The 20,981-nt window shown below is 47.7% G+C and overlaps 1 protein-coding gene across 3 annotated transcripts in view; it reads left to right on the forward strand.

The window, feature by feature from the left end:
* The first annotated feature begins 18,510 nt into the window (after positions 1-18,510).
* Positions 18,511-20,981, forward strand: part of LOC109870146 (striatin) — a 60,345-nt gene continuing 57,874 nt past the window's right edge. For 2 of the 3 annotated variants that reach the window (XM_031804763.1, XM_031804762.1), the window contains exon 1: positions 18,513-18,893. Coding sequence is in view for 2 of the 3 variants with exons in the window: in XM_031804762.1 (XP_031660622.1) it covers positions 18,687-18,893 (207 nt within the window). In the remaining variant the exon portion in view is untranslated. Of the gene's footprint in view, positions 18,894-20,981 lie in introns of all 3 variants that reach the window. The other variant, XM_031804761.1, reaches the window with a different exon arrangement.

Consider the following 20,981-nt stretch of genomic DNA (forward strand, 5'->3'; position numbering starts at 1 on the left):
ACTACCACTACTACTACTACTACCATTACTACTACCACTACTACCACTACTACTACTACTACTACCACTACAATTACTGCTACTACTACTACTACTACTACTACTGCCACTACTACTACCACTACTACTACTACTACCACTACTGACACTACTACTACCACTACTACCACTACTACTACTACTACCATTACTACTACCACTACTACCACTACTACTACTACCACTACTACCACTACAATTACTATTATTACCACTACTACAACTACTACTACTACTACCAATACTACTACCACTACTACCACTACTACTACTACTACCCCTACTGCTGCTACTACCACTACATTTACTACTACTACTACCATTACTACTATTATTACCACTACCACCACTACTACTACTACCATTACCACTACCATTACTACTACTATTACCACTACCACCACTACTACTACCATTACCACTACCATTACTACTACTATTACCACTACCACTACTACCACTACCAACACTACTACTACTACTGCTACTACCATTACTACTACTATTACCACTACCACCACTACTACTACTACCATTACCACTACCACCACTACTACTACTACCATTACCACTACCATTACTACCATTACCACTACCATTACTGCTACTATTACCACTACCACAACTACTACCACTACCACCACTACTACTACTACCACTACCACCACTACTACTACTACTGCTACTACCACTACTACTACTACTACAATTACTACTACTATTACCACTACCGCCACCACCACTGCTACTACCACTACTACTACTACTACTACCACTACTGCTACTTCTACTATACTACTACTACCACTACTGCTACTACCACTACCACTACTACTACCACTACTACTACTACCACTACCACAACTACTACTATTACCACTACCACCACCACTACTACTATTACCACTACCACCACCACTGCCACTACTTCTACTACCACTACTACTACTACTATTACTACCAATACTGCTACTACTTCTACCACCACTACTACCACTATGAACCCCATTTATGTTTCAGTGTAATGTCCATAGCAACGAACCCCATTGATGTGTCCGTGGAATGACCATAACAACGAACCCCATTAATGAGTCAGTGGAATGACCATAACAAACCCCCTTGATGAATCAGTGAAATGACCATAACAAACCCCCTTGATGAATCTGTGAAATGACCATAACAAACCCCCTTGATGAATCAGTGAAATGACCATAACAAACCCCCTTGATGAATCAGTGAAATGACCATAACAAACCTCCTTGATGAATCAGTGAAATGACCATAACAAACCCCATTGATGAGTCAGTGGAATACCATAACAACAAACTACATAAGTATTCACACCCCTGAGTCACTCACAGCTGTGAGTCTTTCTGGGTAAGTCTCAAAGAGCTTTGCACACCTGGATAACATATCAGACCAAATGTACCGGATTTATGTACAGAATAATACAAAATGCTCTGAGACCAGGTTGTGATAAACCATCTAGGTGTAATTAATAACTTCATCATGCTCAACGGGATATTCAATGCCTGCTTTTTATTTTAGTTTTACCCACATACCAATAGGTGACCTTTGCGAGACATTGGACAACCTACCTGGTCTTTGTGGTTGAATCTGTGTTTGAAATTCTCTGCTCAACTGAGGGACCTTACAGATAATTTGATGTGTGGAACAGAGATGAGGTAGTCATTCAAAATCATGTTAATGTCACAGATCCCTCTGGAACCGTCATTGCTCACACCTGGCCCCTATTCACACACCTGGCCCCTATTCCTACACCTGGCCCCTGTTCACACACCTGGCCCCTATTCCCACACCTGGCCCCTATTCCCACACCTGGCCCCTATTCCCACACCTGGCCCCTATTCCCACACCTGGCCCCTATTCACACACCTGGCCCCTATTCCTACACCTGGCCCCTGTTCACACACCTGGCCCCTATTCCCACACCTGGCCCCTATTCCCACACCTGGCCCCTATTCACACACCTGGCCCCTATTCCCACACCTGGCCCCTATTCCCACACCTGGCCCCTATTCCCACACCTGGCCCCTATTCCCACACCTGGCCCCTATTCACACACCTGGCCCCTATTCCTACACCTGGCCCCTGTTCACACAACTGGCCCCTATTCACACACCTGGCCCCTATTCACACACCTGGCCCCTATTCCCACACCTGGCCCCTATTCATACACCTGGCCCCTATTCACACACCTGGTCCCTGTTCCCACACCTGGCCCCTATTCCCACACCTGGCCCCTATTCACACACCTGGCCCCTATTCACACACCTGGCCCCTATTCACACACCTGGCCCCTATTCACACACCTGGCCCCTGTTCACACACCTGGCCCCTGTTCCCACACCTGGCCCCTGTTCCCACACCTGGCCCCTATTCCCACACCTGGCCCCTATTCCCACACCTGGCCCCTGTTCCCACACCTGGCCCCTATTCTCACTGATTGTATTTATATATATGTGCCCTTCGTTCACCATGGTGGGGTCCATTATTGTTACTATGTCCGTTGGTGCGTGTGAGTACCTGTGCTGTGTGTTTTGGGCTTTCATGCCATTGTGGATTGCGCAGATGATTAGGCCCAGTGCTTTAATCATTGTACGCTAGTGTTTTCTATCGGGGTACTCCTCACTCTTTTGTTTGGGATTCAGCCCTGTGATTTTGTTACGCCTTCGTCTCCGTGCCCTTACAAGGCACGCCGTTATTTGGGGTATAATTTTGGGGGGAAATATTACGCATTCCTGCGTCTGTCTCCTGATCCTTCATGCCAACGTGACAGTTAAACAATATTATAGCACACAGAGTCCATGCAACTTATTTTGTGACTTGTAAGGCACATTTTTACTCCTGAACTTATCTACGATTTAAAGTATTTCAGATATTCATATAAGTCCTGAATGTCCCTTCCAAGAAACCGGTTTCTTAATTTCTGTGAGCCTGATTAGTTTAGTTGCACAGGGCTAGGCTGATTGGTGGAGAAGGGGTAATATAAAGTAGGCTGATTAGTTTAGTTGCACAGGGCTAGGCTGATTGGTGGAGAAGTAGCCTGATTAGTTTAGTTGCACAGGGCTAGGCTGATTGGTGGAGAAGGGGTAATATAAAGTAGCCTGATTAGTTTAGTTGCACAGGGCTAGGCTGATTGGTGGAGAAGTAGCCTGATTAGTTTAGTTGCACAGGGCTAGGCTGATTGGTGGAGAAGTAGCCTGATTAGTTTAGTTGCACAGGGCTAGGCTGATTGGTGGAGAAGTAGCCTGATTAGTTTAGTTGCACAGGGCTAGGCTGATTGGTGGAGAAGTAGCCTGATTAGTTTAGTTGCACAGGGCTAGGCTGATTGGTGGAGAAGTAGCCTGATTAGTTTAGTTGCACAGGGCTAGGCTGATTAGTTTAGTTGCACAGGGCTAGGCTGATTGATGGAGAAGGCTAGGGGTTCAGGGAGGCCTGGGAGTTATGCCCTAGTTTGTCAACAGGTGTGTGTAGGAGGAGATGTTGAAGTGGGTGTGGGACAGACAACTGTGTGTAGGAGGAGATGTTGAAGTGGGTGTGGGACAGACAACTGTGTGTAGGAGGAGATGTTGAAGTGGGTGTGGGACAGACAACTGTGTGTAGGAGGAGATGTTGAAGTGGGTGTGGGACAGACAACTGTGTGTAGGAGGAGATGTTGAAGTGGGTGTGGGACAGACAACTGTGTGTAGGAGGAGATGTTGAAGTGGGTGTGGGACAGACAACTGTGTGTAGGAGGAGATGTTGAAGTGGGTGTGGGACAGACAACTGTGTGTAGGAGGAGATGTTGAAGTGGGTGTGGGACAGACAACTGTGTGTAGGAGGAGATGTTGAAGTGGGTGTGGGACAGACAACTGTGTGTAGGAGGAGATGTTGAAGTGGGTGTGGGACAGACAACTGTGTGTAGGAGGAGATGTTGAAGTGGGTGTGGGACAGACAACTGTGTGTAGGAGGAGATGTTGAAGTGGGTGTGGGACAGACAACTGTGTGTAGGAGGAGATGTTGAAGTGGGTGTGGGACAGACAACTGTGCGTGCACAGGGGTGTACATGTTTGTCTAGGATACCAGTAAATGAAACGTCTCAGCTTACCTTGCTCAACCGTTGACCGTGGGAAAGAATGTCTGTTCATTTGACTGTAACTATTGTGTCATGAGGGGTGTGGTGTCATGAATGAATGGAGATCCAACTATGCTCAGGTGGTACGTACCTTCCCAGAAAGATGACAGAACAGATACACACCTTTACATTGTACTGTTGATATTCTCATCTGGGAAATTCACTTATTTTCCTGAAAGAATATGAGTCGTGACCTCATCTGTGCCTCAGGAGGTTCAGTGGTAAGTTGACTAATGCTGCTTGGAAGGTGAAGTATTTTGTGTAAAAGGTCATTCACAAATGTTAATGACTGTTTCTGGGGAAATAATAATAAAATAATAATAATTATCACTTAAGTTTTAAAAAAGACAACTGTCTGTCGAGGATATCTTGCTCTCTCAGCTTTGCCTTCACTATTTTTCTCAAAACATGTAATCAATCAGTAATCTGTTTTTGTGACCTGATGTCAGTCTTCAGTAAGACTGATCTTACCTCCCTTCCTCCTATCTCTTCCTCCCTTCCTCCTATCCATCCCTCCCACCCTTCCACCTATCCCTCCCTCGTTTCCTCCTATCCCTCCCTCGTTTCCACCTATCCCACCCTCCCTCGTTTCCTCCTATCCCTCCCTCCCTTCCACCTATCCCTCCCTCCCTCCCTCGTTTCCTCCTATCCCTCCCTTCCTTCCTCCTATCCTCCCTCCCTCCCTTCCACCTATCCCTTCCTCCTACCCCTCCCTCCTTTCCTCCTATCCTTCCCGCCTCCCTTCCTCCTATCTCTCTCTCCCTTCCTCCTATACCTTCCTCCTATCCCTCCCTCGTTTCCTCCTATCCCTCCCCCCCTTCCACCTATCCCTCCCTCCCTCCCGTCCAGCTATCCCTCCCTCCCTCCCTTCCTCCTATCCCTTCCTTCCACCTATCCCTCCCTCCCTTCCTCCTATCCCTCCCTCATTTCCTCCTATCCTTCCCTCTCTCCCTTCCTCCTATCCCTCCCTTCCTCCTATCCCTCCCTTCCTCCTATCCTTCCCCCCCTCCCTTCCTCCTATCCCCCCCTCCCTTCCACCTATCCCTCCCTCCCTTCCTCCTATCCCTCCCTCCCTTCCTCCTATCCCTCCCTCGTTTCCTCTTATCCCTCCCTTCCTCCTATCCCTCGCTCCCTCGTTTCCTCCTATCCCTCCCTCCCTCATTTCCACCTATCCCTCCCTCCCTCCCTCGCTTCCTCCTATCTTTCCCTCGTTTCCTCCTATCCCTCCCTCGTTTCCTCCTATCCCTCCCTCCCTTCCTTCCTCATATCCCTCCATCCCTCCCTCCCTAACCTCATATCCCTCCTATCCCTTCCTCCCTCACTTCCTCCTATCTCTCCCTCGCTTCCTCCTATCCCTCCCTCCCTCCCTTCCTCCTATCTTTCCCTCGTTTCCTCCTTTCCCTCCCTCGTTTCCTCCTATCCCTCCCTCCCTTCCTTCCTCATATCCCTCCATCCCTCCCTCCCTAACCTCATATCCCTCATATCCCTTCCTCCCTCCCTTCCTCCTATCTCTCCCTCGTTTCCTCCTATCCCTTCCTCCCTCCCTTCCTCATATCCCTCCCTCCCTAACCTCATATCCCTCCTATCCCTTCCTCCCTCCCATCTCTCCCTTATTTCCTCCTATCCCTTCCTCCCTCCCTTCCTCCTATCTATCCCTCATTTCTTCCTATCCCTTCCTCCCTCCCTTCCTCCTATCTATCCCTCGTTTCTTCCTATATCTTCCTCCCTCCCTTCCTCCTATCCCTTCATCTGCAGTGCTAGTCCATTCCACGTGCACCAACACTGTTGCCAAGACTCTCCCCTCTCTGTACCTTCCTCTCCCCCTCCCTTCTCCCTCATTCACATTCCTCTCCCCTCATTAGATCTGCCCTGCCCCCCAGGAGGCTTTGGCAGTGGCAAAATGTACACACTGCTGTTGCAGCACAGTAATCTTTTGAAAAGGGCGTATTTGAGCATGTGCCAGGCAGGTCCAGGGCAACAGGCCAACTATTTCTCATCTGAAGAGCTGGCCTGGAGTTGACCTGACTGCTGCTGGAGTCCTGAGAGGAGGAAAAACAACACTGGCAGGGAGGGAGGGAGGGAGGGAGGGCGTCAGCACATTTCATTTGCTTCGGCCTCTTTCAAACGCATTCTATCATTACTTTCCTCCTCCTAAGTCTCCTGCTCCTCATCTTCTCCTCTCCCACTCCTCCCTCTCCTCCACACTCTCCTCCCCTCCTCCTCTCCCCATTCCCCTGTCCCACTCCCTGACTCTCTCCCCTGCCTGTCTGTCTCCCTGCCTCTCTTTCCTGCATGTCTGTCTCCCTGCCTCTCTTTCCTGCCTGTCTGTCTCCCTGCCTCTCTTTCCTGCATGTCTGTCTCCCTGCCTCTCTTTCCTGCCTGTCTGTCTCCCTGCCTCTCTTTCCTGCCTGTCTGTCTCCCTGCCTCTCTTTCCTGCCTGTCTGTCTCCCTGCCTCTCTTTCCTGCCTGTCTGTCTCCCTGCCTCTCTTCCCTGCCTGTATGTCTCCCTGCCTCTCTTTCCTGCCTGTCTCTCTTCCTGCCTCTCTTTCCTGCCTGTCTGTCTCCCTGCCTCTCTTTCCTGCCTGTCTGTCTCCCTGCCTCTCTTTCCTGCCTGTCTGTCTCCCTGCCTCTCTTCCCTGCCTGTCTGTCTCCCTGCCTCTGATGAATGATTGATAAGAGAAGCATTAAGGCCCCCTCTGAGTGTCTGCTGAGGCATTAAGGCCCCCTCTGAGTGTCTGCTGAGGCATTAAGGCCCCTTCTGAGTGTCTGCTGAGACGTTAAGGCCCCCTCTGAGTGTCTGCTGAGACATCAAGGCCCCTTTTGAGTGTCTGCTGAGGCATTAAGGCCCCTTCTGAGTGTCTGCTGAGACATTAAGGCCCCTTCTGAGTGTCTACTGAGACATTAAGGCCCCTTCTGAGTGTCTGCTGAGGCATTAAGGCCCCTTCTGAGTGTCTGCTGAGACGTTAAGGCCCCTTCTGAGTGTCTGCTGAGGCATTAAGGCCCCTTCTGTTTGTCTGCTGAGGCATTAAGGCCCCTTCTGAGTGTCTGCTGAGGCATTAAGGCCCCTTCTGAGTGTCTGCTGAGACATTAAGGCCCCTTCTGACCCTAACCCCTCTTTTACACTGCTGCTACACTCTGTTTATTATCTATGTATAGTCACTTTAACTATACCTATATGTACATATTACCTAATTTACCTCAACTAAAATAGGGTAGAAGTCAGATGTGACCATGTTGTAGCCATTGTGATCTGGACTGACTGAGAAAACGTGTGTAGAGAGGGAGAGCGAATGTTTTGGTTCTGGATGAGAGAGGGAGGAAGAGCGAGGGAGAGAGAGAATGTTTTGGTTCTGGATGAGAGAGGGAGGAAGAGTGAGGGAGAGAGAATGATTTGGTTCCATTATGTTATGTACTGAGAACACTAGTCAGACAGAACCACTACTGATCCTGAATGGTTCTCCATAGGAGTCTGTAGCCTGCAGCATGATGCCACAGCTCCCCCTGGTGGTAGTCTTTAATGATCACACTGACAAGATCGACACAAATCAAAACATTGTTTTAAATAGACTGGAAAATTCAGACAGGCAGTGATATATCCTGGTACCACTGTAGACTGGGGTCAGGTTGGCCTGCAGTGTTAATACCCTGGTACCACTATAGACAGGGGTCAGGTTGGCCTGCAGTGTTAATACCCTGGTACCACTGTAGACAGGGGTCAGGTTGGCCTGCAGTGTTAATACCCTGGTACCACTGTAGACAGGTGTCAGGTTGGCCTGCAGTGTTAATACCCTGGTACCACTGTAGACAGGGGTCAGGTTGGCCTGCAGTGTTGATATCCTGGTACCACTATAGACAGGGGTCAGGTTGGCCTGCAGTGTTAATACCCTGGTACCACTGTAGACAGGGGTCAGGTTGGCCTGCAGTGTTAATACCCTGGTACCACTGTAGACTGGGGTCAGGTTGGCCTGCAGTGTTAATACCCTGGTACCACTGTAGACTGGGGTCAGGTTGGCCTGCAGTGTTAATACCCTGGTACCACTGTAGACTGGGGTCAGGTTGGCCTGCAGTGTTAATACCCTGGTACCACTGTAGACTGGGGTCAGGTTGGCCTGCAGTGTTAATACCCTGGTACCACTGTAGACTGGGGTCAGGTTGGCCTGCAGTGTTAATACCCTGGTACCACTGTAGACTGGGGTCAGGTTGGCCTGCAGTGTTAATACCCTGGTACCACTGTAGACCGGGGTCAGGTTGGCCTGCAGTGTTAATACCCTGGTACCACTGTAGACAGGGGTCAGGTTGGCCTGCAGTGTTAATACCCTGGTACCACTGTAGACAGGGGTCAGGTTGGCCTGCAGTGTTAATACCCTGGTACCACTGTAGACAGGGGTCAGGTTGGCCTGCAGTGTTAATACCCTGGTACCCCTGTAGACTGGGGTCAGGTTGGCCTGCAGTGTTAATATCCTGGTACCACTGTAGACAGGGGTCAGGTTGGCCTGCAGTGTTAATACCCTGGTACCACTGTAGACAGGGGTCAGGTTGGCCTGCAGTGTTAATACCCTGGTACCACTGTAGACAGAGGTCAGGTTGGCCTGCAGTGTTAATATCCTGGTACCACTGTAGACAGGGGTCAGGTTGGCCTGCAGTGTTAATACCCTGGTAATGTGCAACCAGATTAAAAAAAAACTTTACATCACACAGAGATGCATACAAAGCTCTCCCTCGCCCTCCATTTGGCAAATCTGACCATAATTCAACCCTCCTGATTCCTCCTTACAAGCAACAGCTAAAGCAAGAAGTACCAGAGATTCGCTCGATACGGAAGAGGTCAGATGACGCGGATGCTACGCTGCAGGACTGCTTTGCAGACTGGAATATGTTTCATCCAATGGCATTGAGGAGTTTACCACCTCAGTCATCGGCTTCATCAATAAGTGCATCGACGATGTCGTCCCCACTGTGACGGTACTTACATTTCCCAACCAAAAGCCATGGATTACAGGCAACATCCGCATCAAGCTAAAGGCTAGAGCTGTCGCTTTTTTTTACACTAATCCGGACGCCTCTCAGAAATTTTGCAAAGCGTCAATACAAGATTAAGATTGAATCCTACTACACCGGCTCTGAAGCTCGTCGGATGTGGCAGGGCCTGCAAACTATTACAGACTGGGCTTGAAAACTATTATGAACTACAAAGAAAAACCCAGATGCGAGCTGCCCAGTGACACGAGCCTACCAGATGAGCTAAATGCCTTTTATGCTCGTTTTGAGGCAAGCAACACTGAAGCATGCACAAGATCACCCGCTGTTCTTGGTGACGGTGTGAGCAAGACCTTTAAACAGGTCAACATTCACAAAGTCGCGGGGCCAAACGGATTACCAGGACACCCCCCTCGGGGTCATGCTGTGGGGGAGATCTTCGTGGGCTATATGCCTTGTCTCAGCTTAGTAGGCTGGTGGTTGAAAATATCCCTATAGTGGTGTGGCAATGTTTGTTGGCAATGTTTGTTGGGTTATATCCATGCTGTTATATCTGGAGTTTTTCTCCTGTCTTATCCGGTGTCCTGTGTGAATTTAAGTATGTTCTCTCTAATTCTCTCTCTCTTTTTCTCTCTGTCACGTGTGCTCCGTCTCCGGCCTCTAACCCCCTCCAGTACATGGTAAGACATGAAGCAACAGTGTCTGGTGCAGCTCCAATGTCACAGTGGACCACGTGTGTTTTTATGTCTATTGTGACAGGCAATCATTCTGATGGGCAATAAAATACACTACACTACCAAAAGTATGTGGACACCTGCTCGTCGAACATCTCACTCTAAAATCATGGGCATTCATATGGAGTTGATCCCCCCTTTGCTGCTGTAACAGCCTCCCCTCTTCTGAGAAGGATTTCCACTAGATGTTGGAACATTGCTGTGGAGACTTGTTTCCATTCAGCCGCAAGAGTATTAGTGAGGTTGGGGACTGATGTTGGGCAATTAGGCCTGGCTCACAGTCGGTGTTCCAATTCATCCCGAAGGTGTTTGATGGGGTTCAGTTCAGGGCTCTGTGTAGGCCAGTCAAGTTCTTCCACACCGATCTCAACAAGCCATTTGTGTATGGACCTCGCTTTGTGTGCGGGGGCATTGTTATGCTGAAACAGGAAAGGGCCTTCCCCAAACTATTGCCACAAAGTTGGAAGCACAGAATCGTCTAAAATGTTAAGATTTCCCTTCACTGGAACTAAGGGGCCAGAACAATGAAAAACAGCCCAGACCATTATTCCTCCTCCACCAAACTTTACCGTTGGCGCTATGTGTTGGGGAAGGTAGCATTCTCCTGGCATCCGCAAAACCTAACCCAGTCCATTTCGGACTGGCAGATGGTGAAGCGTGATTCATCACTCTGGAGAAAGCGTTTCCACTGCTCCAGAATCCAATGGCGGCGAGCTTTACACCACTCTAGCCGACGCTTGGCATTGCGCTTGGTGATCTTAGGCTTTTGTGCGGCTGCTCAGCCATGGAAGCCCATTTCATGAAGCTCCCGACAAACAGTTATTGTGCTGATGTTGATTCCAGAGGCAGTTTAGAACTCTGTAGTGAGTGTTGCATTGTGCTAAAGCACTCAGCGCAATGTTCCAACGTTCTGTAAGGGATTTCCGAGAAGGATCAGAGGACCAATATGCGGCGTGGTTAAAGTTCATGGTTCTTTAATCAGAGAAACTATACATGAACAGAATACAAAACAAGAAACGTGAAAACCCAAACAGTCCCGTGTGGCACAAACACTGACACAGGAGACAACTGCCACCAAAGATATCCAAAGAATATGGCTGCCTAAATATGGTTCCCAATCAGAGACAACGATAAACACCTGCCTCTGATTGAGAACCACTCTAGGCAACCATAGACTTACCTAGACAACTACACTGAACACAACCCCATAAATCTAATAACCCCCTAGACAAGACGAAACACAATAAATCACCCATGGCCACACCCTGGCCTAACCAAAATAATAAAGAAAACACAGATAACTAAGGCCAGGGTGTGACAGTACCCCCCCCCCAAAGGTACGGACTCCCGGCCGCACACCTAAACATATAGGGGAGGGTCTGGGTGGGCGTCTATCCACGGTGGCGGCTCTGGCGCGGGACGTGGACCCCACTCCAACATAGTCTTAGTCCGCTTTCTTAGCGTCCTTTGAGTGGCGACCCTCGCCACCGACCTTGGCCTAAGAACCCTAACAGAGAGCCCCACTGGACTGAGGGGCAGCACCGGACTGAGGGTCAGCTCGGGACTGAGGTAGCTCAGGACTGAGGGGTAGCTCAGGACTGAGGGGTAGCTCAGGACTGAGAGGTAGCTCAGGACTGAGAGGTAGCTCAGGACTGAGAGATAGCGCAGGACTAAGAGGTAGCGCAGGACTAAGAGGTAGCGCAGGACTAAGAGGTAGCGCAGGACTAAGAGGTAGCGCAGGACTAAGAGGTAGCGCAGGACTAAGAGGTAGCGCAGGACTAAGAGGTAGCGCAGGACTAAGAGGTAGCGCAGGACTAAGAGGTAGCGCAGGACTAAGAGGTAGCGCAGGACTAAGAGGTAGCGCAGGACTGAGAGGTAGCTCAGGCTGGTTGACGGCTCTGGCAGCTTCTGGCTGACTGGCGGCTCTGGCGGATCCTGGCTGACTGGCGGCTCTGGAAGATCCTGGCTGACTGGCGGCTCTGGCGGCTCATGACAGACGGGAGACTCTTGCGGCTCATGAGAGACGGGAGACTCTGGCGGCTCATGACAGACGGGAGACTCTAGCAGCTCTGGACAGACGGGAGACTCTAGCAGCTCTGGACAGACGGGAGACTCTAGCAGCTCTGGACAGACGGGAGACTCTAGCAGCTCTGGACAGACGGGAGACTCTAGCAGCTCTGGACAGACGAGGCGCACTGTAGGCCTGGTGCGTGGTGCCGGTGCTGGTGGTACTGGGCCGAGGACACGCACCTCAGGGTGAGTGCGGGGAGGAGGAACAGGGAGTACTGGGCTCTGGACATGCACAGGAAGCCTGGTGAGGGGAGCTGCCACCGGAGGGCTGGTGTGTGGAGATGATTGTGGACTTCAGGAAACAGCAGAGGGAACACCCCCCTAGCCACATCGATGGAACAGTAGTGGAGAGGGTAGCAAGTTTTAAGTTCCTCGGCATACACATCACAGACAAACTGAATTGGTCCACTCACACAGACAGCATCGTGAAGAAGGCGCAGCAGCGCCTCTTCAACCTCAGGAGGCTGAAGAAATCCGGCTTGTCACCAAAAGCACTCACAAACTTCTACAGATGCACAATCGAGAGCATCCTGGCGGGCTGTATCACCGCCTGGTATGGCAACTGCACCGCCCTCAACCGTAAGGCTCTCCAGAGGGTAGTGAGGTCTGCACAACGCATCACCGGGGGCAAACTACCTGCCCTCCAGGACACCTACACCACCCGATGCTACAGGAAGGCCATAAAGATTATCAAGGACATCAACCACCCGAGCCACTGCCTGTTCACCCCGCTGTCATCCAGAAGGCAAGGTCAGTACAGGTGCATCAAAGCAGGGACCGAGAGACTGAAAAACAGCTTCTATCTCAAGGCCATCAGACTGTTAAACAGCCACCACTAACATTGAGTGGCTGCTGCCAACATACTGACTCAACTCCAGCTCACTTTAATAATGGAAACATTTAGGTAAAAAATGTATCACTAGTCACTTTAACCAATGCCACTTTTATATGTTTACATACCCTACATTACTCACCTCATATGTATATACTGTACTCTATACCATCTACTGCATCTTGTCTATGCCTTTCTGTACCATCACTCATTCATATATTTTTATGTACATATTCCTCATTCCTTTACACTTGTGTGTATAAGGTAGTAGTTGTGGAATTGTTAGTTAGATTACTTGTTGGTTATTACTGCATTGTCGGAACTAGAAGCACAAGCATTTCGCTACACTCCCATTAACATCTGCTAACCATGTGTATGTGACAAATAAAATAGGATTTGATTTGATTTGACTTACAGTTGACCCCGGCAACTCTAGCAGGGCTCAATTTTATACACCTGTCAGCAATGGCTGAAATAATCCACAAATTTGAATTGGTGTCCACATACTGCTGTTTATTTAGTGTGTATATTCTATTCTATTCTCAAGATACGAGTTCAAGGTTTTAGGTTTAATAGTTGTTTGTACAGGACACACACGGTCTACACCATCCAGCCAGATGCTGACTGCAGATTCCTTCTGGAAACGATAAGAAATACTAAAAGATAAGAACACGAACATCAAGTAAATGTCTCAGTAGAATAGAATAAACCTTTCAGTGTATAAAACAGGAATGCACCATTTATAGTCCGGTATTTACACATGTTTTGGGGAAGGGGGATTGTGGGACAAGTGTTTAAATTGTGCAGTGGTAGGTTTGGGGGAAGGGGGATTGGGGGACAAGTGTTTAAATTGTGCAGTGGTAGGTTTTGGGGAAGGGGGATAGGGGGACAAGTGTTTACATTGTGCAGTGGTAGGTTTTGGGGAAGGGGGATAGGGGGACAAGTGTTTAAATTGTGCAGTGGTAGGTTTTGGGGAGGGGGGATAGGGGGACAAGTGTTTAAATTGTGCAGTGGTAGGTTTTGGGGAGGGGGGATAGGGGGACAAGTGTTTAAATTGTGCAGTGGTAGGTTTTGGGGAAGGGGGATATACATAGCGTCTGAGGTTTGACTTGTGACAGCGGAACAATTTATTTGGATTAAAATGGACAATAAGTATCTATTCTATCAGCAGGCAAAGCACTGGAAATGCGAAGTATGTGTAAATACTGCCTTATTGAAGAATGAACTAGATCAGAACTGGGCTGCCTGTGTAAATACTGCCTTAGTGAAGAATGAACTAGATCAGAACTGGGCTGCCTGTGTAAATACAGCCTTAGTGAAGAATGAACTAGATCAGAACTGGGCTGCCTGTGTAAATACTGCCTTAGTGAAGAATGAACTAGATCAGAACTGGGCTGCCTGTGTAAATACTGCCTTAGTGAAGAATGAACTAGATCAGAACTGGGCTGCCTGTGTAAATACAGCCTTAGTGAAGAATGAACTAGATCAGAACTGGGCTGCCTGTGTAAATACAGACCACAAAGGAAATAAGGAAGTGGTTTTGTGTTATCCCAGGCTACATTCCAAACACTCAAAAGACACACCCTCTCCCCTCAATTAAATTAAGTGGACACTTTGATTACGTATCATGACATCTGACGAGTTTACACTTGCAGGGCGAAGGGCGAGGAAGGAATGAATTCTTCCCAGAAATTCGTCACTCGTTTGTCCCTCAACGACTGTTTTCAGCCACCGGTAGCTTGTGGGTGCTTTATATGCGCTTCAGTCAATTATGAGTGCATGTCTACTTATATTAAATATATAATTATTAATATACGCCTACTGTATGATAGCTAGTAAATTAATTAGCTAACTAACGTTAGCCTGCCTAGCTGGAACTTCTGAAGAAGCTAACCAAACAAAAACATAATTACTTTACGAGATGTGTTTATGCGTTAGTAGCACAATTTCAGTCAATCAACAAATCAACCAATCATCCATCATCAATCAATCAACCAATCATCCATCATCAACCAACAAATCAACCAATCATCCATCATCAATCAACCAATCAACCAATCATCCATCATCAATCAATCAACCAATCATCATCCATCAATCAATCAACCAATCATCCATCATCAATCAACCAATCAACCAATCAACCAATCATCCATCAGTCAGTCAATCAATCAATCAATCAACCAATCATCCATCATTAATCAGTCAATCAACCAATCATCCATCATCAATCAATCAATAAACCAATCAGCCATCACCAATCAACCAATCATCCATCATCAATCAATCAATAAACCAATCAGCCATCATCAATCAACCAATCAGCCAATCATCAATCAGTCAATCAACCAATCAGCCATCATCAATCAGTCAATCAACCAATCGACCAATCATCCATCATCAATCAGTCAATCAATGAATTAAACCAGATACCTCACTCCTCTGCTAGTCTAAACAGGATGATAGAGGACAGATAGTCAAGTTATTGTTGTGTAAAATGAAAGCACCTAAACTTAATCAAATATTTGTAAAAGAGTATTGAATAGGGCCCTTTATTTGAGGCAGTCAAAGTGGTGTACCTACTACCTAGTACCATACCCCATTCAAAATCCTTCTTTAACCCATAAGAGTCTTAGCTCTGTCTAAGCTATATGAAATTGTTTTAAGGTCATACCAAGGATCATTTTGCTATTTGGTTTTGAATTTTATGACCCCTTATTAAAGTATAAAAAAATATCAAAAATAATATTTGATGAAAATATATTTTGGTCTGTACTGCTATTAGCCAATACAAACACATTGAATAACAGATTCACAACATTAAACGACAGAGTCCCCCCCCAAAAAAAATCTAAAGGAAGTTTGTTGTGAAGTGTCAAATTAAAATCAAATCAAATGCATTTATAAAGCTCTTTTTATATCAGCAGATGTCACAAAGTGCTATACAGAAACTCAGCCTGAAACACCAAACAGCAAGCAATGCAGGTGTAGACGCAAGGTGGCTGGGAACTCCCTAGAAAGGCCAGAACCTAGGAAGAAACCTAGAGAGGAACCAGGGGGCTGTCCAGTACTCTTCTGGCTGAGCCTGTCCTATGTCTGAGTGAATTAAGAAACAAATATATTTAACCCCTTATTTTTGGCACTAAACAGTCTCCATATATAAGGGAAAGGGGGATACCTAGTCAGTTGACCAACAAAGGGGGATACCTAGTCAGTTGACCAACAAAGGGGGATACCTAGTCAGTTGACCAACAAAGGGGGATACCTAGTCAGTTGACCAACAAAGGGGGATACCTAGTCAGTTGACCAACAAAGGGGGATACCTAGTCAGTTGACCAACAAAGGGGGATACCTAGTCAGTTGACCAACAAAGGGGGATACCTAGTCAGTTGACCAACAAAGGGGGATACCTAGTCAGTTGACCAACAAAGGGGGATACCTAGTCAGTTGACCAACAAAGGGGGATACCTAGTCAGTTGACCAACAAAGGGGGATACCTAGTCAGTTGACCAACAAAGGGGGATACCTAGTCAGTTGACCAACAAAGGGGGATACCTAGTCAGTTGACCAACAAAGGGGGATACCTAGTCAGTTGACCAACAAAGGGGGATACCTAGTCAGTTGACCAACAAAGGGGGATACCTAGTCAGTTGACCAACAAAGGGGGATTCCTAGTCAGTTGACCAACAAAGGGGGATACCTAGTCAGTTGACCAACAAAGGGGGATACCTAGTCAGTTGACCAACAAAGGGGGATACCTAGTCAGTTGACCAACAAAGGGGGATACCTAGTCAGTTGACCAACAAAGGGGGATACCTAGTCAGTTGACCAACAAAGGGGGATACCTAGTCAGTTGACCAACAAAGGGGGATACCTAGTCAGTTGACCAACAAAGGGGGATACCTAGTCAGTTGACCAACAAAGGGGGATACCTAGTCAGTTGACCAACTGAATACCTTCAACTGAAATGTGTCTTCCACATTTATTTTATTTGAACCTTTATTAAACTAGGCAAGTCAATTAAGAACAAATTCTTATTTACAATGACGGCCTACCCTGGCCAAACCTGGAAATTCTGGGCCAATTGTGCGCCGCCCTATGGGACTCCCAATCACAGCCGGATGTGATACAGCCTGAATTCGAACCAGGGACTGTAGTGACGCCTCTTGCACTGAGATGCAGTGCCTTAGACAGCTGCACCACTCAGGAGCCCCACCGCTCTGATTCAGAGAGGTAAGGGGGGCTGCCTTAATCCCAGAGAACAGTGGGTTAACTGCCTTGCTCAGGGTAACAGTGGGTTAACTGCCTTGCTTGGGGTAACAGTGGGTTAACTGTCTTGTTCAGGGGAACAGTGGGTTAACTGTCTTGTTCAGGGGAACAGTGGGTTAACTGTCTTGTTCAGGGGAACAGTGGGTTAACTGTCTTGTTCAGGGGAACAGTGGGTTAACTGTCTTGTTCGGGGGAACAGTGGGTTAACTGTCTTGTTCAGGGGAACAGTGGGTTAACTGTCTTGTTCGGGGGAACAGTGGGTTAACTGCCTTGCTCAGGGGAACAGTGGGTTAACTGCCTTGCTCAGGGGAACAGTGGGTTAACTGCCTTGCTCAGGGGAACAGTGGGTTAACTGTCTTGTTCAGGGGAACAGTGGGTTAACTGCCTTGCTCAGGGGAACAGTGGGTTAACTGCCTTGCTCAGGGGAACAGTGGGTTAACTGTCTTGTTCAGGGGACCAGTGGGTTAACTGTCTTGTTCAGGGGAACAGTGGGTTAACTGTCTTGTTCAGGGGAACAGTGGGTTAAACTGCCTTGTTCAGGGGAACAGTGGGTTATCTGCCTTGTTCAGGGGAACAGTGGGTTAACTGTCTTGTTCAGGGGAACAGTGGGTTAACTGTCTTGTTCAGGGGAACAGTGGGTTAACTGCCTTGCTCAGGGGAACAGTGGGTTAGCTGACTTGTTCAGGGGAACAGTGGGTTAACTGCTTTGCTCTGGGGAACAGTGGGTTAACTGCCTCGCTCAGGGGAACAGTGGGTTAACTGCCTTGTTCAGGGGAACAGTGGGTTAACTGCCTTGCTCAGGGGAACAGTGGGTTAACTGCCTCGCTCAGGGGAACAGTGGGTTAACTGCCTTGTTCAGGGGAACAGTGGGTTAACTGCCTTGTTCAGGGGAACAGTGGGTTAACTGCCTTGTTCAGTGGAACAGTGGGTTAACTGTCTTGTTCAGGGGAACAGTGGGTTAACTGCCTTGTTCAGGGGAACAGTGGGTTAACTGTCTTGTTCAGGGGAGCAGTGGGTTAACTGCCTTGTTCAGGGGAACAGTGGGTTAACTGCCTTGTTCAGGGGAACAGTGGGTTAACTGCCTCCTTCAGGGGAACAGTGGGTTAACTGCCTCCTTCAGGGGCAGAACAACATATTTTTTACCTTGTCTGCTCTGGGATTCGATCCAGCAACCTTTCCAAAACTTCTATTCATTTACCCGACAGTTAGAGGGGACTTTCAGACTAGTCTTGTGAGGTACGTGGGCGTCCTAGAGCAAAACAGGTAAATACAATCAATAGATACAAATATCTTAAATTGACGGAGTTGTATGTAAATGTTTTTATTATGCAAATTGTGTTCCTTATGGTTTGTCCACTCAGTGTTGATGTGTCCCCATGTGGTCTTGTGTGTTTTCTGACTACACCCATACATGGTGTGGGCGTGATGATGTTCTCCGACGTCAGTCAATGACAGCTAGCTGTCAGAAAGCCCGAGACACAGAGAGAGAGAGAGAACTGTCAGTATACGGTAGTAGTTACTATCCTTCCGATTGAACACCGTACATTCATTTGGCTTGGCGAACAATCTCACGAATCAGCGACACAAAAGAGGCGCTGTCACTCTGTCCGTGACCCGAGCCCAGGCCATGGACGAACAGGCAGGGCCCGGGGTTTTCTTCAACAACAACTCTATCTTATCGGGCGGTGGGAAAGGACTGCTACCGGAGGGCGACGCAGCGGAGGCAGCCAGGTCACCGTACAGTATCCCGGGGATCCTACACTTCCTGCAACACGAATGGGCCCGCTTCGACGTGGAGAAGGTGCAATGGGAGTTGCAACGCGTCGAATTACAGGTGAATAACTTTGATATTTTGTATATTCACTTTTTTGAAAGGATGTTTTTGGTGAAATGGCAGGTTTTCCAATGGTCTTATCAGGATAGCTACATAGCTATTCAATGCATAAATGGGATTGTTTTAGTTAGCATTAGCTAGCGTGCATTGTCTCCTGGTTGGTTAGCACATGCTAAGTAGCCATTCTGTCTTGACAAGCTACTAGTTAGTTAGTTATTTGAGTCGTGAGGACAACTCTAGCTTGTCTAGCTGCATGTAGTTAGTTCTGGATGAGGTGTAATTTACATGCTATTTTAGTCCTTTTTCAAAAACTAGCTAATGTTAGTTAGCTAAATCTGTTGTGTCTAGTGCCTTAAAATGTGATGTTTATTTGTGTAGCAAACTCACTAGCAAGTTAGTAACTGGCATGGCAAAGCTGATGAAACCTCCCAAGAGTGACTAACCAGGTAGTCGGCTAACTAATGTTATAGCAACAATCTAGCAAACCAACTGGTTAGCTAGTCAATCTGCTCCCTCTGCTGTTGTCTTGGAAAATACAGGCATTGAAGCTGCTGAACCCTGTGATGGTATAAAGTTAATAACGTATTACATTACCTGTATCTGAGTGATGCCACCCCCCAATGAACACACTCCACACATTTATGCATTGGCCATCTGAAGATGGAGGAAGGACAGAACAATCTGTAGGGGACACAGACATTTCCTGTGTAATGGCTTTTCCTCCTTCCTGCCCCCGACATATTTTCCTCCTTCCTGCCCCCGACATATTTTCCTCCTTCCTGCCCCCGACATCTTTTCCTCCTTCCTGCCCCCGACATCTTTTCCTCCTTCCTGCCCCCCGACATCTTTTACTCCTTCCTGCCCCCGACATCTTTTCCTCCTTCCTGCCCCCCGACATCCTTTACTCCTTCCTGCCCCCGACATCCTTTACTCCTTCCTGCCCCCGACATCCTTTCCTCCTTCCTGCCCCCCGACATCTTTTCCTCCTTCCTGCCCCCCGACATCTTTTCCTCCTTCCTGCCCCCGACATCTTTTCCTCCTTCCTGCCCCCGACATCTTTTCCTCCTTCCTGCCCCCGACATCCTTTCCTCCTTCCTGCCCCCGACATCTTTTCCTCCTTCCTGCCCCCCGACATCCTTTCCTCCTTCCTGCCCCCGACATCCTGAGTTCAGTTGTCACTGTTATGCTCTGAACAAGGCTCAGCTGGCACTCGGACATACACTCATGTAATGCTAGGCCTTAGTTATCTACTGGCATGGTGGATGATCTGTCTACACAGGAGTCGATGCTAATGCTAGGCCTTAGTTATCTACTGGCATGGTGGATGATCTGTCTACACAGGAGTCGATGCTAATGCTAGGCTGTAGTTATCTACTGGCATGGTGGATGATCTGTCTACACAGGAGTCGATGCTAATGCTAGGCCTTAGTTATCTACTGGCATGGTGGATGATCTAATGATTCTAATTGTGTTATTTCATAGTTTTGACGTCTTTACTACTATTCAACAATGTAGAAAATAGTAAAAATAAAGAAAAACCCTTGAATAAGTAGGTGATTACAAACTTTTGACCAGTACTGTACATGTCACGGTGGCTGTTGTTCAAAAGAAGTTAGTTTTAGGCCCTGATCATATTGTGCAACAGCTAATGAAGCATGTGATCAGTACCCAACAGAGACTGCAGATCAATCTTCACCTGGAGGGGAAGCAGCTACTCCGTGCTTGTGGAAAACACTGCCTATATTGGCATCATTTCTCACACACAATGTTCACATCATCTAGAAGCAACTTTTTTTTTCAGCTTCAAAATCAATTTTAGATACTTTTGGATGATGTCACATGGCCTTTTATTGTCCCCGGCACAAGGTGCACCTGTGTAATGATCATGCTTAATGTTTAATCGGCTTCTTGATATGTCACACCTGTCAGGTGGATGGATTATCATGGCAAAGGAGAAATGCTCACTGACAGGGATGTAAACAAATCTGTGAACAAAACTGGAGAGAAATAAGCTTTTTGTCCACATGGAAAATTTTTATATATATTATTTTAGCTCCTGAAACATGGGACCAATACTTTGTGTTTTTA

Source organism: Oncorhynchus kisutch, linkage group LG25 (assembly GCF_002021735.2).
Source record: "Oncorhynchus kisutch isolate 150728-3 linkage group LG25, Okis_V2, whole genome shotgun sequence".
NCBI lineage: Eukaryota > Metazoa > Chordata > Actinopteri > Salmoniformes > Salmonidae > Oncorhynchus > Oncorhynchus kisutch.